This window comes from Centroberyx gerrardi, chromosome 7 (genome assembly GCF_048128805.1).
Source record: "Centroberyx gerrardi isolate f3 chromosome 7, fCenGer3.hap1.cur.20231027, whole genome shotgun sequence".
Classification (NCBI taxonomy): domain Eukaryota; kingdom Metazoa; phylum Chordata; class Actinopteri; order Beryciformes; family Berycidae; genus Centroberyx; species Centroberyx gerrardi.
Window position 1 is genome coordinate 34,325,118 of NC_136003.1, and position 22,546 is coordinate 34,347,663.

Sequence of the window (22,546 nt, forward strand, 5' to 3'; positions counted from 1 at the left end):
ACATAAATGATGTAAACTACTCTAAAAGAGACTAAGATTAATTGTGTGCTTAAGCCAACAATAAAGCAAAACATACATTGCTAGATTGATGTATTAAAATAAGTTCACGTTATAACAAGTAACTTACTATGAGTCGGACAAGGAGGGCAGCTGCTGTCACTATGGAAACAGAACGCTGATTGCGGAAGTAAACAAAGGTGATGATGCATGCAGCATACGTACCTCCGCTTCTATGTTGGTCACAGCTTTTCAATTTCAAGAATTGAGAAAAGGGTTTGTCATGGACTCTCCCTCACCGGACACTAGACACCGGTCAGTATTTATACTTGTTCGGGGGTGAAGCTAACAGAGGAAGTAGAATCTTACATACAACCAGCCTGCAGTGACACCTATAGGTCTGGCGGCGCACAGCATATACATACACACACTTCTTCCACAGGTTGTTCTCTGAACCTTTGAAATATTTTAGTAGTCCTCTAAGAACCCCTCCAAATTGTTAGGTTCTTCAGAGAACCTATTCTTCTACATAGTTCAAAGAGAAACCTAATAAAGGATGTCAAAGTTCCTCCAAGAACCCCCTTTAAATATAGGAGGTTCACCGAGGAACCTCACAAAGAATGGGGCTCCTGGAAGAACCATGTGGTATTATGTACGGTGACTCTAAGAACCCATTCAACAATGAGGGTTCTTCTACCAACCCAAATGTATATAAGGTTCCTGGAGGAACCAAAATAGAGGACAAAAGGTTCTTTGAGCAACCTTTGGTTCCTGGAGGAACCCAATTATTTTTAAATATACAGATGACACAACAGTGGCAGGCATGATAAGGAACGGTGATGAATCAGCCTACAGGGCTGAGGTGGGGGCCCTAGTGGAGTGGTGTAGGGCAAACAACCTGGTTTTAAACATCACTAAGACAAAAGAAATGATAATTGACTTCCAGAGGGGTGAGGTGGTCCTCCCTCCATTGGTCATCAATGACCAGATAGTGGAGAGGGTTGACACTTTTAAATTCCTTGGCACCACCATATGCCACACTCTGAAGTGGGAAGTCAACACCAGCCACATAATTAGCAAGGCCCACCAGAGGCACCACAGTTAGAAAGAGTTGTACACACAGCGTCTAAGATCATTGGCTGTGACCTTCCCTCTGTGTCCTCCATATATGCCGCACGTATCAGACGCAAGACGCAGAAGGTGATCACCGACCCCTCTCACCCTGCCAGCTCCCTCTTCAAACCCCTCCCCTCCGGAAAGAGATTACAGAGTTTTAGGTGTAGGACAGCACGTATCCTGAGGCTGTTCCATACTTGAACTCTGACGCACAAGCACCTGTAGTAGTAGAGCAAGCATTAGCCACCATGCACTTTAAAACGAATGTAGCAGCACAAAGCACTTTAGGACTTTATCATATTATGTATGTTTGAATGTATAAATGTGATAACTGTTTTTGCTATTCTTATTTTATATATTTTATTTACTTATGTGTGTGTTTTTTTTGTCTGTTCTTAAGAGCTGCACTGAGGCAAATTCCTATCAACTGTGTTGACATGGCAATAAAGTATTGAATTAACGAACCGGCAGTTTTTAGAGTGTTAGAGCTACTACTACGTAGTCATACAGCTGCTGCATTGTGAATAATGACACATTTTATGTATAACAGTTTTCAATAAAAGCAAATCAAAAAGTGCTACAGGAAAACTAATTATAAGCAGATAAAAGTGTGTGCATGTGTGTGTTTCCGTCTTGCAGGCCGCTCGCAGTGTAGAGAAGAAGCAGGATTCAGCACCACCGAGGAAGAACTCCGCTGCTGAAATCAAGAGCCATGAGCAAGAACACAATGCCATGGATGGTACACACACACGCACACACACACACACCACACACACAACTAGATAACTTGGTAATGCTTTATTTTTCCAGGTCCACAATTTCCTAATAATTTCCAAGAAAGGAACTGTTAATTTCTTAGGAAGTTTCCTGGAAAGAACCATGAAATGATGCAGTAGTTCTAGGGTTATATACAAGAGGTATACTTATGAATTGTGATGAATCAATGGCAGTAGGAATAGATGATCATGTGAATACGCAATACTGATGATTAACCAATATTTCAGCAGACACAATCGTGGAAGATGAGCAATGGAAGACATAAATCAGCAGCGATAGCAACAAAGGGACGACAGTATAACTGGAAAACTTAGATGAATCTTTGAATAACGGAATAGTTACTATATAACTACAGGGAGCCATAATAAAGTGTGTGATGTGTGTGTGAAGTGTGAATGTAGTGGAATAACTATGAGTGACGTATGATATGATGCCCAGTGGACAATGATAAGTACATACGACACCAGGAGGCCCGGAGGGAGATGAAGCACGTTGAGGCTGGGTCTGTGAGGAGCCTCGGGTCGATGAGCTGCTGGAGGTTGAAGATCCGACGTCTGTTCAGTTGATCTCAGCAGGCCGCAACAGAGTGAAGCACGCAGGCTGCTGGACAGAGGGCTGTGGGTCTCTCAAGGCTAACGCCGACCCACTCTGGAGGTTCCAATGATTCTTCAGAGTTAAACTCAGCAGGCTAGCTGATAGCAGTTGTAGTAGGGAGGACACACAGACACACGTGCTGGTGTGTGTGTGTGTGTGTGTATTTGTCAGGCAGACAGGCAAGGCAGCAAGGCTCTCTTCACTGTTTCAGGCTCTCTTCACTGTTTCAGGCTCTCTACTTGGCTTGTGATGATGCAGTTGAGTCTGTCTTTGGAGACAAACTTTGGAACAAAGTTGTTGTCAGACTCCTAGCACACGTGTCGCGACCATGTAAAGTGCATAAAACCCGCATTGGACAGTGTTGCATGTGGTTTTGTTGTGATCAGTTGAGGGGTGTGTGTGTGGACTGGCATGTCTAGTGTTATGGCTCATTACATATGCATGGAACCCTAATTTTGGTTCCTAGATCTATCCAATATAAATGACTGTCGTAACATTGACATTATTAAACTCAGTACAAATTCCTGAACAAGAAATTTAATAATGCAATTATACTATTATACAAAACATCACAGTTGCACATAAAATTAGACATATACATTAGAGTCCACCACAAAGTGATACCCAAGGTTTCATGAGTCTGTATCAAAGATTTCTCCTGATTTTGGACACATTCCAATGTGTCTCATCTCAGACTCTGTCTCCTTGGGGATTAACAGAGACAGGGCTGAGTGTTGAGTTTTATGGTTATTTACCAGGTCTGTTCCTTGATACCAGCTTTAGGGTGGAAATGAGGTGATTTACGTTGAGGTTAGCGCTCTTTCTTCACATTCTCACAGTCTTCCCCCACCATCATACTGATGTTATCAGGGAGGATGCAGAGGGCCTTGAGATGACAATGATGATGTGGGTGCGGTTACTACAGTAGATCTATAGAACATGATGAAGTGATGTAGTAGTTCTACAGAAAATGATGAAGTGATGCAGTAGTTCTATAGAAACTGTCATCAGTCTGGAGAGTCGATAAGATACTGAACATTTCCAATAATATCCTGGAAAGAACTGCAAAACTATAAACTATAGACTGGAAAAATAATAGGCAGAGGTCAATTATCAGAAGTCATTATACATATAATAATATAATATAGTTATTTGTTGAATTCTTAATTAATTTTAGTTAATTTCTAATTTTCTATATGTTTTCTATATATATATATATAACTGCTACATGGTTCTGTCTTGGCAAGCAGGTTTTCACTATAATTAGAACATAATTTCATTGTTCTTTCCAGGAAACTTCCTGAGAAATTAACAGTTCCTTTCTAGGAAATTATTACCAATAACTCATGTCTTGTCTCTAGAGTTTGAAGAGGATTAGAGGCTGTTTTTGCTGATTCTGTTTTGCTGAACTGTTACTGTTGTTACCATTACTACACTAATAAACTAATGTAGCAGATCAAGTTTATCTGTATATCTATATATCACAGTTCCAGTCTCAAAGGGATTCACAATTCAACAATAGAAAAACAATAAAAGAAGCCTGAAACAGACAGAAAACTCAGCCTGACACAGACAGGAGACTCAGCCCTGCCCTGGTCTAGCTAACTAGTCTACCTGGAATAGCTAACCAGTCTACCTGGTCTAGTTAACCAGTCTACCTGGTCTAGCTCCCTAATCCTTTGTATCTCTTTCCCAGAGTATGAGAACGAGAGGCCTTGTCCTCCATGTTGGTATGGTTTTGCTGACATCTTCCTGAAGTGGAACTGCTGCGGTTGTTGGCGCTGGCTCAAACAGTGGCTGTACATCATCGTCATGGATCCATTTGTTGACCTCGGAATCACCATTTGTATCATCCTCAACACCGTCTTCATGGCCATGGAGCATTACCCCATGACGCCCGCATTCGACAACATGCTGAGTATTGGAAATCTGGTTAGGATTAACCCTTAACTCTTATCCTTTATTCACTGAATCTGACTGCCAATGACAGCTGCATTTAGAGATTCTACTGAGTTCTGACTGAATCTTAACCCTGACCATGACTAGCCAATGAGAGCAGAGTTTACAGACATGCTCAGTGTCTCATATCTGGTTAGGAAAAACCCTTAACCCGTACCTGCTGAAACAAAGTAGCGATTAACAGCAGAGTAGTCATAGTATTCTGTTACATCATCACACGGCCATCTTGGTAGGAAAATAACAGGTGATTGTAATAATTAAACAGGTGATTATAATCAAACGACAGCCGCAGCCAATGTACTGTCTGTATTGTAAGGCACCATATTGGTACGAAATGCATGTGACATCATTAACCCTTAACCTCTATTGCTTGACCCTTAACCTTCTAATTTACCTCTTTTCCTGCCCTTTGACCTGTGACCTCGTATCCCCATCAGGTCTTCACAGGAATCTTCACAGCTGAGATGGTTCTCAAGCTGCTGGCCATGGACCCTTACAACTACTTCCAGGTCGGACACCATCTAATTCCTCTCAGTTTATTATTGCCACTTGTTTTTTTTTTACCGCTACCTGTTCATTTATTGCAACTTCCTCTCTGTTTATTACTGCAATTCCAATTCCTGGCTAATAAGTGATGCTTTAGTGCTGTTCCCATGGTAACACTTGTCTATGTCTCTGTCTTTTGCTGTTGCTGTGGCTGCAGGTGGGATGGAACATCTTTGACAGCATCATAGTCACTATGAGCCTTGTTGAGCTGGGATTGGCTGACGTTCAGGGCCTTTCTGTGCTACGCTCCTTCCGACTGGTCAGTTTGACAGTGAAACACAAACACACCAATTACCAACACTATTTCAGAATTAGAAGTTCAACAATATGAATTTAACTTGGTTGAAACATTGCAACAGCTACCACTACTGCTATGACTACTGCTCCTACTCACAGCTGCCCTCCTGCAGGCAGATCAGGCACTGTGCCTCGGGCTCCACCTCAATTTGAAGGCCCTGCCAATCAGAAACGAAGCGAATAAAGAGAGTATCTCAGAAAGAATAAAATAGAAATAGACTTGATAGGGCCCAGACCTCCCATCACCATCCCTATTATTTAATTGGTGATGGAGCAGACTAGTCAGCCAATCACAGGGTTAGGTTGTGAAATCTAGATGGCTCTCCATGATTTAATCCCTTGACTGTGTGCCTGTCTCTGTCTGTCTGTCTACTTCTTTATCTACCTGTCTCTCTACCTGCCTGTCTGCTCCCCAGATGCGAGTGTTTAAGCTGGCCAAGTCGTGGCCGACCCTCAACATGTTGATAAAGATCATAGGGAACTCAATCGGCGCCCTGGGGAACCTGACGCTGGTTCTGGCCATCATCGTCTTCATCTTCGCGGTGGTCGGCATGCAGCTATTTGGGAAATCCTACAAAGACTGTGTCTGTCGCATCTCAGCAGACTGCGAGCTTCCTCGCTGGCACATGAATGACTTCTTCCATGCCTTCCTCATCATCTTCAGGGTGCTGTGTGGAGAATGGATAGAAACCATGTGGGACTGCATGGAGGTTGCAGGTCAAACCATGTGTCTGATCGTCTTCATGATGGTCATGGTCATAGGAAACCTAGTGGTGAGTCTGTTTAGCTAGCTATCTACAATGTTGGGGTCTAAACTACCCAGTTGGGGTCTAACCCACCCTGTAGGGGTCTAAACCACCATTTGGGGTCTAAATCACCATGTTAGGGTCTAAATCACTAGACTCTTCTCTTCTGTGGTTCCTCAGTGGTGGAACGAGTTACCAAACTCCATTCGATCCGCAGAGTCCCTCTCAATCTTTAAGAAAAGGCTAAAGACCCAGCTCTTTAGCAAACACCTTCTCACCTGATGGACTGTGTAATCCAAAAAAAAAATACTCTATCTGCCTCTATGCACTCTATGCTCTACCTCTCTGCCTCGTAGCACCTATGTCCTGTTGGACCAGAACTTAGCTTTATGGCACTTACTCTCGTTGTTATCTCCTGACTAGATCCTTGCTTGTGTTGTATTAAAATCTCATGTGTACGTCACTTTGGATAAAAGCATCTGCCAAATGGGAAATTGTAAATTGTAAACCACCCTGTTGGGGTCTAAACCACCCTGTATGGGTCTAAACCACCCTGTAGGCGTATAAAATACCCTGTAAATATCTAACCTGCTGTTAAAATACACTCAAGATGAATGGACTGTCTTAAGGTTAGTCTTACTGAGTTCCTTTAGTGAATCAGAATCAGAATCAGAATTCTTTATTATTGTCACGGTTGTGACTTTCAGTCCCTGCTTCATTGTCTAGTTTTTGTATTTCTATGTGTATTATGTTCCCTGTCTAGTTCTACGTGCCATGTTCTCTGTTTGCCCCAGCTGTTTCTGATTTGTAATCACCTCCCCATGTGTATATTAGTCTTGTTCTCCAGTCAGTCTTGGTCGGATCATTATTTTCTGTTACGTGTCAGTTAAGTGCTCCTGTCTCTGTTTACCTGTTGTTTCCTGCACCCGTTATATTAAACACCCAGTCTTGGGGTTTGATCACTACCTGCATTTGGGTCCTCATCACACCTCACCATGACAATTATGCCAAGTATGTTTGCACATACAAGGAAAGTGACTTGGTGTGGTTGGTGCATAAGGTACATAAGGCAACATGATAAGCAAAGAAATTTACAATATAAGCAAAATATTAACAACATATATACAAAATATAAAAAATAGCTAAATATTAACAAAATATATATATTGTATTGCACATGTTAATTGTATGGTGAGGTAGGAGATGTTGGTGTGGCAGGAACAGTGCATTTGTGTGTGTGTGTGTGTGTGGCTATTGGGTTGGCTATTCTGTGGGTGAGTATGGGGGAGGAGTAGGAGGAAATCCCTGACCTGGGCCTTTCACTCCTGCTTTTTTCCTTCCCCTTTGTTTTCCTTCATATTGCAATGAATTGAAGACAGACTATCTGTTCCTAATGAAGTAGACAGATGTATAATAATAACAATGATAATAATGTTTGCATGACAGGTCCTGAATCTGTTCCTGGCCTTGTTGCTGAGTTCGTTTAGTGGAGATAACCTGGCAGCTCCAGAAGAAGAAGGCGAGAACAACCTGCAGATCGCTATCAACAGGATCAGCAGGGCTACAGACTGGACCCGGTCTTGGATCCTGGGACACATATGGACTCTGCTGGGGAAAAGCCATGCTGAGCCAGGCCATGCTGGTAGGAACATACACCTGTCTAACCACAGAAACTACAGCTAGAGAAATGACCAAGACCATGCTGTGGGTTGGAAAGCTGGTTCCCATGCAGCTGGGATAAATACAGATCTAGACTGGTTTAAATAATTTATATTAGGACTGCAAACTGGGTTAAATCATTTAGGACTATAGACTGGGTTCAATCATTTATATTAGGACTGTAGATTGGGTTGAATCATTTATATAAGGACTGTAGACTAGGTTAAAACATTTATGACTATCAGCTGGGTTCAATCATTTATATTAGGACTGTAGACTGGGTTGAATCATTTATATAAGGACTGTAGACTAGGTTAAATCATTTAGGACTGTAGACTGGGTTCAATCATTTATATTAGGACTGTAGACTGGGTTCAATCATTTATATTAGGACTGTAGACTGGGTTCAATCATTTTATCATTCAATCATTTTTTTATGCCAGACTTGGTGTTGTGAGTCACAGCAGATTGTGTATTTTGTGAAATTCACAGTGCCATGGGAAGATGTGGTAGGTGAAGCTTATAAAGGGAAAATGCTCAAGTATTCTGATTTGGCAGCTAAGGTGGAGCAGCGAGGCTGGAAAGCTAGAGTGTGTCTGTGGAGGTAGGCTGCAGAGGATTTGTAGGCAGATCAAACGCTAGGTGAACTAGGCATCCATAGACAGAGTTTAGTGGTTGTGGATGAGGAGGAAGCATGCTAACTGGGGCGCTGAGTAGCTTAGGTAGATAGTCTAACTCTGGTCTAACTGGGTTAGCCTTGTGTTAGCATTAGCTTGGTAGCATGCTTGAACATTAGCATGTTGGAATTTATTTGCACAATCATTTGATAGTAAGACTTATAGACAGGGCCTAAGTGTTTAGAAGAAATACTGAGGTAGCCTTGTGTTAGCATTAGCCCTGTAGCATTCTTACATACATTACATACATACACTTACATACATAAATGTATTTGTTAGAATTTGTTTGCAAATATGTTTAGTAGTAGCCTAATACTTGGAGCCCACAGAAACGGGGCCTCTGTGTAATGGTGTGACTTAGTTAAACGAACAGTGAGGGCTGAAGGCTTAGCCTTTAGATACAGTGTGGATATGTGGACTGCTGAGTTGGCTGGGTATCTGCTCTTGGCTTGGGTAGGGCGTAACTTTGTGTTTTTTCTACTTTTTGTATTAGATTTAGGGTAAAATCATAGATATTAGCACTATAGACTGAGTTACGTAATATTTGTAGACTGTTAAGGTTTAGGGCTATTCAACTATGTCCCACGGGGGCCCAGTGATTAAGACTGATCAGCTCCTCCTCTCTGGTTGAAGGTGTGCTAATCAGTGAAATCACCTGGTGGTACACTCAGCCCTCCATGGCACATGGTTGAATAGCCCTGGTGTAAGTTAGTTTTGTGTATATTGTGTGATTTAAGGCTTCTCCCTGGTTGTGATTTCAGCAGAATTAGAGGACAACAAGGAGGAAGACAGGAAGGAGTTCCTGGCATTGACCTTTGTGACCTCAGACAAGGCCGTGTCAGAGGCTAATGCCCTCAGCAATAACCACGACAACCTGAGCAGTAACTATAGCAACATCGTCTCTCTGAGGGTCCCCATTGCTACAGCGGAGTCAGACTTCGAGACACCAGACGATGAAGATGAGGAGGAGGAGGATGATGACAATAGCAATGGCTTGGAGGAGAAAGAGACCAAACAGGATTCTCAAGTAAAATGTTCTATTCTATTCTATTCTATTCCTGTGAGTACATTCTGATCAGTCAAACATTACCACGAATCCATATAGGTACATATTGTCCCAGCCCAGCATGGTCTTAGATCTAATACCTTCAACTTCATCAACAAAAAGAACTGCCATAAACAAAAAAGAACTTTTCAGTCAGCAGCAGAAGCAAAAACATTGGTAGGAGCAGTTTGTAATGCTATCAAGTGTACTAAAAATAAAGCTAGCATTGTGCAGATTGGCAGAAATTAGATCAGAATTACATTTAGCTTTTGCATCCTTGATTTTTTGATAATATGAGGTTAGTAAGTTTTTCAAATGTAGGTAACAGAAATGTTGTTTAGTGCTCTTCCACCTACGTTCTTCTGCATTCGTCTTTAGGCTATGGTTGCAGTCGTTCAGCCACAAAGAATTTGATCGTTTCAACCTAGCTTTAAAAGGGGCAATAGCATCTAAGACAGACGAGCATAGCAGTTTCATTAATCATCTGTATTGGAATATTAAGGCATATTATTGCTAGGATTTTCAAACTGCGAGGAACATTTCATTGTTAATGTTCATTAAAGATACAAGAATTTACAATGTGCTTTTATAATTTAGCAGCACTCTGTAATATGCTATTAAAAATAATGCATAGATGATCAGAGACCAAACAAGCACAGATCCTTTACAGACCCACGGCACATGTGTTCAATTCTATGCACTGAAGCACTGCGACATGGTTCAATTACCTAGTCCCACTAATGTTACTGAAATACCACAAGATAATAACGTTACCTACCATTCAAGTTTGTAGGGCAGCAGAAGAAGAGTTACTGTTTACATCCTATTACTAACACAGGAGAGTTTGGAGCAAATTGCTGCTGGTCTACTCTGTGACTCTGTATGGGAAACACTGCATCTCACAGTCAGTGCCCTCTAGAAGCCATCTCACAAAGCAACAGGTGTCTGACTGACTGACTGACTGACTGACCTGAATTAATTTGCCTCCTGATGCCCTCGGCCACACTGTGGGGAAAAACTACATCTAAATCATGGGTAAAAACTAGATCTAAAGTTTGACTATGGTCAGAGTTGGACCAGTCACGTGTTAAATTAAAAGACTGTGATATTTAAAAAGTCAACAGCCAAATTATTTGAGGGCTTATCCATATGGATTTCAAAAATGCCTGGTATAACTGTCACAGTTTAGCAGAAGATAAAAAAAAATCACACAGGAACTCAGACAGGAAACTGGTATTTGGTTTGGGGGGTTGATATGCAACCACACAAACATTTCATGGTTAAAAAGGTTTTTGAAAGCAACCGTTAGCCCTAAGGGAGCTGAAAAAAGCCCTCAAGAAGTTCCATACCACCATCAACAACTAGCAGGAACCCCCTCTGGACAGACACAACTGGCGAACCATCATCCACAATGGTGCCGCACACTTTGCAAGGAGAGACGGAAATTCAAGAAGACCCAAACAGCAGATACTACCATCTGTCACACATGCCCACACTGCAGCAGAGTCTGTGGATCTCGTTTTGGCTTCCACAGCCATCTGAAGACCCACAAATAGATTACCCAGCGGAGGACAATCATACTTGAGGCACAGAGAGAAATAAAAGGGAAACTAAGGGAAGCGCGAGAACAACACAGACTACGTGTCCAACAGAATTTCACAGCCATGGACTCAAAAAAAACTGAGGAAATCTGTTAAGGAAATAACTAACATGCGCCCAGCTAATAAAGGGCTATCTGCACTGAATGAGCGGGATAAATCAAATGAACTCAATAGCATTTACTTACATTTTGATGCCGATGCCAACTGTTGAATGAATGCAAAGAAATGCTGAATACTGTTATCTGCGATAAATCACGAGATAGAATTGAGATTGAGTTAAGTGCCGTGGCAAAGGTCTTTAAAAAGTTATGTAGCAGAAAGGCCACAGGGCCTGATGAGATCTCTGCCTTTCAGCTTAAAACTTTTGCTGATGAGCTGAGTCCAGCTTGGTGCCCCTTATTCCAACTTTCAGTGGACACTCATTCTATTCCATCAATATGGAAAAGATCTATTATTATCCCAGTTCCAAAAAACTTGTGTCCTCGAGAAAGCAACGATTTTAGACCAGTAGCTCTAACCTCTATAGTTATGAAAGCGCTGGAACGAATAATGGTTGGGAAATTGCATGCTGATGTGCAGCACAGTTTGGATCCATACCAATTTGCATATAAGGATAACAGGTACCAATGACACTGTGAGCACTGTAATGTATTTATCGCTTAAACACCTTGAAAATCCAACATCTTATGTGAGAATTATGTTTATGGACTTGTTTATGGTTCGGCATTTAATACAATTTGCCCCCAGGCTTTACTAAGGAAATTAATAAGAATGGAGGTAAACCCCTATACAATGAGATGGTATCACTCATTTCTAGTTGGTAGACAACAGCAGGTTAAAGTTAGCTCAACGCTTTCTGACCGGCAGACAACTAGCGTGGGAGTCCCACAGGGCTGTATAAGCTTGCCGCTGCTCTTTACTCTATATACCGATGAGTGTAGAGGCCGGCATAAAAACTATATTTGTTGTAATGTGAGCATTATAAAAATGGGTTAATACTAACTAGGATAATGGTAAAATAGCCATGTTTCCGCTAGGGGTAGCTGTTTGTAGAGAGATGCTGTTCTCAGGGGTTTTTGGGATCTCATGGGTTTATATTTCCGCCTCCCCGTGTGTGTGTGTGTTCTCCTCCGCCTTAAGACAGGAGCAGTGTAAGCCTCTGTGTATGAAAATATGTATTTTGCCAGTCCTAGATAAAGTTGATCTGAGGACAAAAGTTGTCGAGTGGTCTTTTTCAAAGCAGAAGTTACCACAATATTATTAAATTCTCTGATGATACTGTTATACTTAGCTTACTTAATCAAGGGTCTGACCTTTCCTCATACAGATCAGAGATACCAGGGTTTATAGAATGGTGCACAGGGCACCACCTGCTGCTAAATGCTAAGAAAATGAAAGAAATGATTCTAGACCCTAGAGCCATTGGCGATCATAACTTAATGATGATTTATGGAGAAGATATTGAGCAGATGGCGCTGTATAAAGACTTGGGTGTGCATTTTGATCTCAACTTTAGTTGGACTAGCCATGTTGAGAACATCTGCTCACGTATTAATCAATGCTTGCACTTTTTGCGCAGGTTAAGTCTTTATGGAGTAGACAAGAATGTTATGCTGCTGTTTTACAGGGCATCAATTGAATCTATTATTCGCTATGGTATCCTAATATGGTCTGTCAGTAAAATTAAAATCTCAAATTCTGAACCTCATCAGCAGAGCTGGAAAAATAATGGGCGTACGGCCCCCATCTTCTCTTCAGGACATGTTCTAGGACACAGTGGCTAGACAGGCTCAAAAAATTGTGGCTGACCCTAATCATGTCCTTCATAAAGACTACGAGTTGATGCCATCGGGTAGAAGGTACAGATTACCAAACTGTAGATTCAACAGATATACATTTTTCTATGGTTCCACTGTCGATTAAATTACTGAACAACAGGCCTAAATAGCCTAGCAGGAGCTGACTCTTGGTCATAATGGGAGGTTAAATTGTATTGTTTGAACTGAATAATATGTACGATGGTGACTGTGATTGAGAATTGTATATGTGGCAGGCCCTACTTGTTATGTGGGTTAGGATGCACTTTAATGTGGTGTATGTATTACATGTGTCTACTGTGAGTAATATGTCACTTAAGAAATGTTGCCTAAAGAGCTGGAGGCGACTGGAATGCAACTAGCGGACACGGCAGTCAATGGAATAGAGGATATTGAGCTTGGAATTCTGATTGGAAGAGACTACTATTGGCAGATGGTCACCAGGAAAATTTAAATGCTGAAAGGACTTGTGGCAATTGAAAGCATCTTTGGATAGCTTATTCAGGGTTCACGGAAAGCCATGAAGTAGGAGTGATGCAAGTGACCACAGGAGAGGAGAGACAGCTGTCTGATCAATTACACCTGTTTTGGGAAGTAGAAGCTCTTGGTATCCAACCGGACATGGAAAAGAAAATTAATCCAGAGGAAGAGGCTCTACAATTCTTTAAAGAAACTGTTATGGATATTGGTGGCAGATATGAGGTGAGGCTGCCATGGCGCGAGAACAAAACGCAGCTATCCTCTAATTTGGTTATAGCAGAGAACAGATTAGATCATTTGAAAAGGAAATTCAAAACTATTGCTGCGCTGTATGACAAATATAATGAAGTGATCGATGACTACCTGGAACAAGAAATCGTGGAACCGTCAGATAATCCTGTGCATTACTTACCACATCATGCTGTCATCAGAGAAGAACATTCTACTACAAAATTGCATATAGTGTTTGATGCTTCTGCTCATGACAAAAATCATGACAAAAATCATTGAATGAATGTTTACTCACAGGACCAAATCTGAATCAGAACTATTGGATATCTTAATCAGATTCAGATAGTATACAATGGCATTCATGGCAGACATAACAAAAGCATTTTTACAGATCGCAATAGCTGAAAGAGATAGAGACGCTGTTCGATTCTTGTGGATGACAGAAAGACTGAGGGCGGATAAAAAGGTCATGACAAGCACCCTGAGGATGACCAGAGTACCCTTTGGGGCAACCACTAGTCCATTCTTACTGGCAGCAACCACTTAGAAAAATATAAGGACATTCACCCTCAAACAGTGACTTCATTGCTCGAATCTCTTTATGTGGATGACTGGATATGCAGAGAGAATAAGATGGAAGCTGCTTATCACTTGTCAAAGGCATTGAAAGAAATCATGACGACAGCAGGAATATCAATGTGTAAATGGAAAACCTTTTCCAAGGAACTTCAAACCAAATGGAAAGAGGAGGAACAAGTAGTGTGAAAATTGGAAACTGAGAACCAAGCAACTCTTCTTAAAGTACTTGGACTTTCATGGAAAACATATGCAGATGAATTTACCTTTGAACTGAGTAGTCTAGTGGTCAGGATGAACAAAATACTAAAAGGTGTACTAAAAACGGCGTCAAGACTGATCCCATTGGATTTCTCACCGTTCATAATCAGAGCCAAGTTACTTTTCCAAGAGACCTGGGAGCGCGGTCCAGAGTGGGATGAGGAATTGCTGACCCACTTGTTCAACAGATGGCGTTTATGGCACAGTGAACTGGGTGAGTTAAAGAACATAACCCTCCCAAGACTTTACGACATGGGAAGTCAGACTGCTGCTGAATTTCACAAAGAAATTCATGTATACATGTCTTGTCATGTTGCGAGTGAAGAAGGTCACACTTCCCAGGCTTGAATTATTAGGAGCGTTGATAGGAGCCAGGCTGAGCAAAAGGCTAATCAACTGTTTGAAAATGTTGATCCATCAGCTTTTTCTATGGACAGATTCAGTGGTCACCTTGCATTGGATTAAAGTCTCGCCAAAACAATGGAAACCTTTTGTCGCCAACAGAGTTACAGAAATACAAACCCTCTCAGAGCCAAGGAATTGGAACCATTGCAAGGGCAAAGAGAAGCCAGCTGATATGGGCAAGAGGGGCTAGGATAGAAACACTGATCGATAATGAGCTGTGGTGAAAAGGGCCGTAGTGGTTAGAGTGGGCCTGCTTGCATGCGCAATGGAGAGCGACATTGAAATAGAAAATTTCTGTGGAGACTGATCTGCAATCTGAGAATTCAAACGAAAATGTCATTCCAATTGAAAGGTATGGCAAACTGACGAAACTGTTGAGAATAACTGCTTAGATACACAGATTCATAGATAATGTGCATAATAAAGACAAGACGATGCGACGCACAGGCAAGCCATCTGCGGTATAGTAAGTATTGGATCAAGTTGGACACAAGGCAAATGTTTTCATATAGAAGTCAACCGTTTGAAAATTGAACAACAAGTTGACCAACAGTCAAAACTGATAAGTCTGAACCCAATTCTTGATGAAAATGGTTTAATGTGCATTGGGGGAAGATTGCAGAGGGCACCATGGGAGTCAAATCTAAAACATCCCTGGATACTGCCAACCACAAAAAGAATAGTGAACCAATGTCTTGTGTGTAGTTAGTTTAGTTTATTGTTTATTGTCATTCCACATATGTATGTCATACATACAGGGAACGAAACATCATTTCTCTTGGACTACAGTGCGACATGGAACACGTAACATATATAAAAACATTTCAAGGTTCAAAGTAAAACCTGGACAGCAGTTAACCGCTCCATTGCCCAGGGACAAAGTCACTGAAGCACCCCCTTTTGAAATAACAGGCGTTGATTTTGCTGGGCCAATCTTTGTAAAACCAGATCATCATAAGTCATACATTGCACTATTCACTTGTGCAGCTACAAGGGCTGTACATTTGGAGCTGGTTTTAGATTTAACCACTGAAAGTTTTTTATTAGCCTTTAGAAGGTTTATTGCTAGAAGAGGAATGTGTCGAGTCATTTATTCGGACAATGCTAAAACTTTCAAAAAGGTAGCACATCAGCTAAAAACTTTATGGAGGTCATTGAACACAAGCCAACTCCAAGAGTTTTTCACGGAAAGGATTCAGTGGAAATTTATAGTAGAACGTGCTGCCTGGTGGGGAGGAATATGAGAACGTATGATGAGGTCTGTAAAGTTATGTCTGAAGAAAATCTTGGGAAGAGCTTTTCTCAGATTTGAAGAACTGCAAACCTTTCTTACTGATGTAGCGTGTAGAGTCGAAATTATCAAATCTAGAATTTTGTAAAGGTATGAAAATATGAACTTTGGTAAAGATATCAATTTACACTCATAGGGGGCACCACCTTCGTAGATGAAGGACCTTTACTTATACTAATCAGTCATCAGTCTAAAGAAATCTTTTCAATACAGGGATTACTTTACTCTGCAAGTAAGGAAACACATAACTTCTCTGTAATAAATGGGAATATTTATTTAACTATACAAGCATAACAAATTCAATGAGATAAGCAATATAAGGCACGTATATTGATCACCAGAATGAAGCACGGAAACTATAGACTAAAAATAGACATGGAATGAAATGAAACAAATTAAGAATGAAAGGGAAATGATAATAAAGTATGGGAATAAGAATTGACAGCAGTAAAGTAAAGATGTGGATAATCAGAGCCTACTTTGTTCAGTTGAGAAGTCCTGCCGGTCGGGTTGTCTGGTCCCGCTAAGCTCGGAGAGGCGGGCTCGGCTTGGCCGGTTACCTGGCAACGGCAGACGCTGGTGGAACAGCTGGTCTCTGATGTGTTATCGTCACGTCGAGGCAAGCAGCGCTACCGGCTTTTCACAGCTGTAGACAACAGGCCTCTCTGGATGTGGAACACTGCGGCGATGTTGCATCAGTGTTTGACTGCTGGTCTTGGAAGAGTTGACGTTTCTAGCTCTGCTAACTGTTATAAAACTAAATGATCTCGTTCCTAAATAGCTTCGAAAATAATCTTTGCTTGGCTGAGCGTTGATAGCTTCTTAACTATTAGACGCAAGGTTCAAACTTCTTGTACGCGATTCTTAAGTTCATCTGGAGAAGACGTCTCTAACTCCAGGTTCAAACTCTAAGTTTCAGCTAAGGTCGGATTGTAGCTAAATTGTTGGTCTTGGCTTCAGCAGGTTTCTTGGTGAGGGCGGAATGTTGAACTGTCTGAAAACCCAGATAAGAACATTTTATAGCTCTTTGAATTCTCAGGTGTGGTTTGCCATGCAAATCACGCTCTGCGCTCTTTTTCTGTTTACTAATTAATTTCTTTGTTTGAGAGGATTTCACCCCAAACCGAGAGGGAGGGGGGAAAGGAATGCAAAAGGAATCATTCCTCTAGTCTATTTTATTTTGGGATCTATTACTAAGTGATCTTAATAAAGATTCCTTTTAAAATAATATGTCGGTATTTTACATCTCCACCAATTACTGTTGTCAATTGATCGAAATAATAAAAACCTGTCAACTTACATTCAAACTTATATAGCTAGCACATCAATATAAGGACATCAAATAAACCTTCCTGGTACAATCTGTGGCCATAAAGTCTTCATCAAGTTAACTCGTATATGTGACTTGTGTTTCTAACTTCATGATCAATATGAGAAAAACAATTTAAACATTTAAGACATTTGGACGCACTGACATTCTATACGGACATGTCGTTGCTATAAATGACCACAAGGTGGCAGTGTAGGACCATGGAAATAGGAGAGTGTCTCTAGATGAATATCTGAAACAATTCAATCATTTAACCTATCATGATCTGTGCATGTAACTTCAGCTATTGAACATCTTCAACATATATATGGGCCTACAGTTAACACATCTAGTATACTTCAAACTACAAAATAGATCCATTAAAGACATTGGGAAAATATAGTTGAGGGTAGGTTTTAAAGGAATGTGAAAAGGGAAGAGATTTATGACTGTCCTGATTCAGAGAGGGGGTAGTGATGAGACTCTGGAAAGTGTCAACAGCAGTCTTTGGTTCCTTAGTATTGACACAGTGTACATTCCCGTTCTCACCCAATGGTGACTGTCCCTTCTGATTAACCAGAACAGTCTGGTACTCCAAATGAAGAAAGAAGGGTGATTCCCTATATTCAGATGTGTGAGAAGTATGGATGTGTGATTGTATAGTTCATTAGTATTCCTGAGTTCTTGAGTCCTTCTCTTCCTGATGGCTGAAAGATAAAGGTCGTTAATTGTGGAATGTGTGAGTTTCAAAGCTCTTTGCCGGGTTGGTATCCTGTCGTTAATTTCCTAAGCTGTCCTGTGGAGACATCTCTGGCTGGCATAGACTCAACTCCTTGAGCCATGGACTGTGTCCATTCGACACCTTTATGGCCACTTGTTGTGATAGGCCATTTGGTGTTGATTCAAGAAGACAACAGAAAGGTTGTGGGCTTTCTGCAAATGTCTCCCTGGTATCGCTACACTGAAGTGGAAGCAGTAATCAATTCCAGACCCCTCACTTACCTGAAATCTGATGGAGATCCATTACCTCTCACTCCAGCTCATTTTCTTACAGGGGAAAGACTAACTGCACTACCTCCACAGGCTGTAAGAAATGCGGATCTCTTCCATGGGAGCGCAAAGCAAATGAACAGACGGTGGCAATATAGAGAGAGACTCATCAATCAATTCTCGATTTGATGGAGACAGGAGTATATGATGCAATTAAGATCAGCTCATTCTTCAACTTCCACAATTTCCACAACTCCATTAAAGGTTGGTGACTTAGTCCTGGTACATGACCATGTGCTGCCAAGACAGTCCTGGAAAATGGGCCGAATAGAAGAAATCTTCATCGGGTGTGATGGGAAGGTTCATTCTTGTTCTGTTCAGTTGCCACGCAATACTGTGGTAAGAAGACCAATACAAATATTGTATTGTTTTGTAACCTTGAATTTGATTTGGTTTGATGAACATGATAAACAAGTTCATCGGGCCGGACTTTGTTACTCATCATTGTTGGGTGTCAGCAGGTGAACTTCAGTACCACGGACAGCGCCCGCTGCATTGTGGGTGTACTCCTACCTGAACTTGCCTGAAGGAGGGGCGGGGCTTGGCGAGGTTACTTGAGGAAGGGGGGAGGAATCACCTGAGAATAATTAGACATGGTTGGACTCGCATCCACCATGCAAATGTCTTTGTCCCAGTTTCTTATGAAAAAATGTAAATTAATAGAAATTAAATTAAATTAACTGCAAGAAGACGACCGCCTTGTTTTGCTTAAAATAATTCAGCATTGGTATGATGGCTGCTATAGGTATTGTCACAATTACTACAAGGAAAGATCAATTGTTCAATGATCAATGTTCCATGTTGTGTGCAGTGTGAAGAACAGTCTTCAGTGTGTCATGTATTTCTTGTCTACAGTGTGAAGAACAGTCTTCAGTGTGTCATGTATTTCTTGTCTACAGTGTGAAGAACAGTCTTCAGTGTGCAGCACAGTGGAGAAACCTCCTGAGGCTGAGGAGGAGGAGGAGGAGGAAGATCATGATGGTTCCAGCCCTGAAGACTGCTGTACTGCCGGTGAGACACACAGTATGATGTCTGTCTCTCTCTCTGTCTCTTTCTGTCTGTTTGTCTGTCTGCTTGTCTGTCTGTAACTTATTACATCATAATTACATCACAGGCTGATGATCTGATAAGATTTTGGAGCACCTGCTGCACACATTTGCATATTAATGAGGAAAAAGAATAAGCGATTTTCTACTATAATTCCTTAATGCTTCAAGATACAGAGTTCTATCACCCATGTGTTATGTGAAGACACGTATGTTAGCATACAATCTTTTGTTAAGTGGCTAATATATTTGCTAATTAATACATTAATCATCATTAGCATAACTGGTTGTTTAATGTACCATAGATAAGAATGGCGATGACGCGGCAAAAAGGCCACGCCTACAAAGTGCGGTAAAAGTGTGAAACGCTATTCAGTTTCTATGGGCAAAACTGTAAATAGACATTTTCTGTGGTTGTTTTTTTTTTGTGTTCTAATAATTTATGTGAAATGTATTTGGTGTAAATAATTTGTCGTTAGCCTTTCACGGTTGTCAAACAACAGCAGGATCATTAAAATGTTTTTTTCTTTAAGTGTCAAAATGCAACACATTTTGTGACTTCCAGAAAATAAACATTTTAATGATGATGCAGTTCTTAATTATTTACACCATACATTTAACCTAAATTATCAGAACACAGAAAAAGCAGCCACAGAAAATGTCGATTTTTGCTTTGCCCGTAGAGATAGAGCGGGGCAGATCACTTGTACCACATGTTGTGGCCGTGGCCTGTTTGAAGCGTCACGCCATTCTTATCTATGGTGATTATGGCGGAACATAAGGCTTTACGATGTATTAACCCTATCTGTGTGTCAGACTGTTACAGGCGGTGGCCCCTCCTGGATATAGACACATCCCAGGGCCGGGGGAAAACCTGGTCCCACCTGCGGAGAACCTGCTTCTCCATCGTAGAACACAACTACTTTGAGATGTTCATCATCTTCATGATTCTGCTCAGCAGTGGAGCTCTGGTAAACACAGTGATACTACCTCACGTCACTAACCTTAGGGTAACCTACACCTTAATATAGTCCAGTCGGATGCTGGTTGGTGTATTTGATCTGATCATGTAACTGAACAGATTAGATCTGATTGGTACTTTTCTAAATCCAGCCAGTAGGAATGTGTGTGGTGTGACTACTAACCCTGGAAGCTCTCTACAGACAACATGGCTGACACATGGCACTGACAGAGTAGTAGCCAGAGGACTAGTAACATGTCTTTCATGACTAGCATTGGGCTACAAGCATGGCTTACATGACAAGCTGTGGACTACAAACATGGCTGCTAGCGGACTACTAACATGCCCTCTACAGTTCACAGAGGTAAGTACATCCTATCACTAACCGGTTAACCAGCTAACCTAGCTAACTTACTAGCATTACAGTCAACTAGCTAATCAGCTGCACAATGTAGGCTGACTGAGTGTAATGCTGTTTGAACTAATTATTTGTATAATATTACCTTGGTAGCAAATTAAACAGCGCAATCTAGATTTTCGATTATTTTCCAAATTAGTTACCTTCATATTTGTCCTGTAGAAGGAGGAAAGGACAGTGATATGAGCTGGGGCGTGGTCAGGTGGTGATGGAGATATCTGGACCTTTATACATACATCACATATAGTATGATATATATATATAAACTGTTATACTGTATGACTACAACTGTAGTGTGATCTGTTTCATCCCCAGTGGCTCATTCTGTCAGTACAGATAGAAACTGCAGAGTAACTGAGCCATAATCATAGTTATAGGAAGTATTGCAAATCATAATACTGATAAGATAATATAAGATAGCATTTTATTGATCCCCTTGGGGAAATTCAGGTGCCACAGCAGCAACTGGCAGACAATGCCAAGGAAATGTCAAGTATGATTCAAGTACAGCAAGGTAATAGATTAAATATGTACTAAAATAAGATAAAGGTAATGTACAAAATATTTTTAAAAAAAATCTCTAATAATAAACAATAATAAATAACAATAAAAGTGATTTTAATGTGAATGTGTTTTAACCAGGCCTTTGAAGACATCCACCTGGAACAGCGTCGCGTTATAAAGACCGTTCTGGAGTACGCGGACCAGGTGTTTACCTACATCTTCATCATGGAGATGGTGCTGAAGTGGGTGGCCTACGGCTTCAAGACCTACTTCACCAACGCCTGGTGCTGGCTCGACTTCCTCATCGTGGATGTCAGTACTGAGAGAGTCCCACTGAATACAACTATTGATAGTACTTATACTGTTGCTGTTAATATTAGTACTACAACTACTACAGTATTATACAGTAGTACTAGGGAATAATATATCTTTACAATGGCACAATATTCTAGGTGTCTGTGGTGTCTCTGACAACATCCTGGGATACTCGGACCTGTATATTAGTACAACAGTAAAATACATCAGTACTGCAGTATATTGTGTTTTCTAGGTGTCTGTGGTGTCTCTGACTGCCAACATCCTGGGATACTCGGACCTTGGAGCCATCAAGTCTCTGCGGACCCTGAGAGCTCTGAGGCCCCTGAGGGCTCTGTCTCGCTTCGAAGGCATGAGGGTAAGACAGGCAAATGAAAGACAGACAGATGGACATACCGAAATGAAAGACAGACAGACAGACATACCGAAAGACACATAGGTATACAGACAGACTGGTAGGTTGACAGTTTTCTACTACAAAGTTGAGAAGAAAGTCCTTGGCTGGGTGCTCTGCATGAAGCAAACAGTAGAACAGCCAAGAAGGAAAAGGAGGAAAAGGAGGCACAGCCCAATCAAAACAACACAAATGACACAGAAACAAGGTTACACAAGCAAAGAGGAGGATAACGACAAAAACAAAGAAAAGTAGAAAGAGAAATATCATAAAAGCACGTCTGTTGGAATGTCTTAAGGAATGACTTAACATTGCAAAGACTCTGAGCGTTGTCTTCTTTAATCTAAAGGAATAGTTCACCCAAAAATAAAAAATGTTATCTACTCACTCTCATGTCAAAACAACTGGAGGGAATGGATTCCAAAAAGGGCAAGAAGTTCAAGTTAATTTATTTATGTAGCCCTTCATCACAGT

At 41.1% G+C, this 22,546-nt stretch overlaps 1 protein-coding gene across 1 annotated transcript in view; it reads left to right on the forward strand.

Annotated features, from left to right (window-relative positions):
- Window positions 1-22,546, forward strand: part of scn4ab (sodium channel, voltage-gated, type IV, alpha, b) — a 64,583-nt gene that overhangs the window by 22,661 nt on the left and 19,376 nt on the right. Inside the window, exons 11-20 of the mRNA XM_078284561.1 lie at window positions 4,116-4,416; window positions 4,881-4,952; window positions 5,147-5,248; window positions 5,703-6,059; window positions 7,479-7,674; window positions 9,130-9,395; window positions 19,346-19,445; window positions 20,297-20,451; window positions 21,502-21,675; window positions 21,914-22,036. Coding sequence (XP_078140687.1) covers window positions 4,116-4,416; window positions 4,881-4,952; window positions 5,147-5,248; window positions 5,703-6,059; window positions 7,479-7,674; window positions 9,130-9,395; window positions 19,346-19,445; window positions 20,297-20,451; window positions 21,502-21,675; window positions 21,914-22,036 — 1,846 coding nt within the window. The remainder of the gene's footprint in view (window positions 1-4,115; window positions 4,417-4,880; window positions 4,953-5,146; window positions 5,249-5,702; window positions 6,060-7,478; window positions 7,675-9,129; window positions 9,396-19,345; window positions 19,446-20,296; window positions 20,452-21,501; window positions 21,676-21,913; window positions 22,037-22,546) is intronic.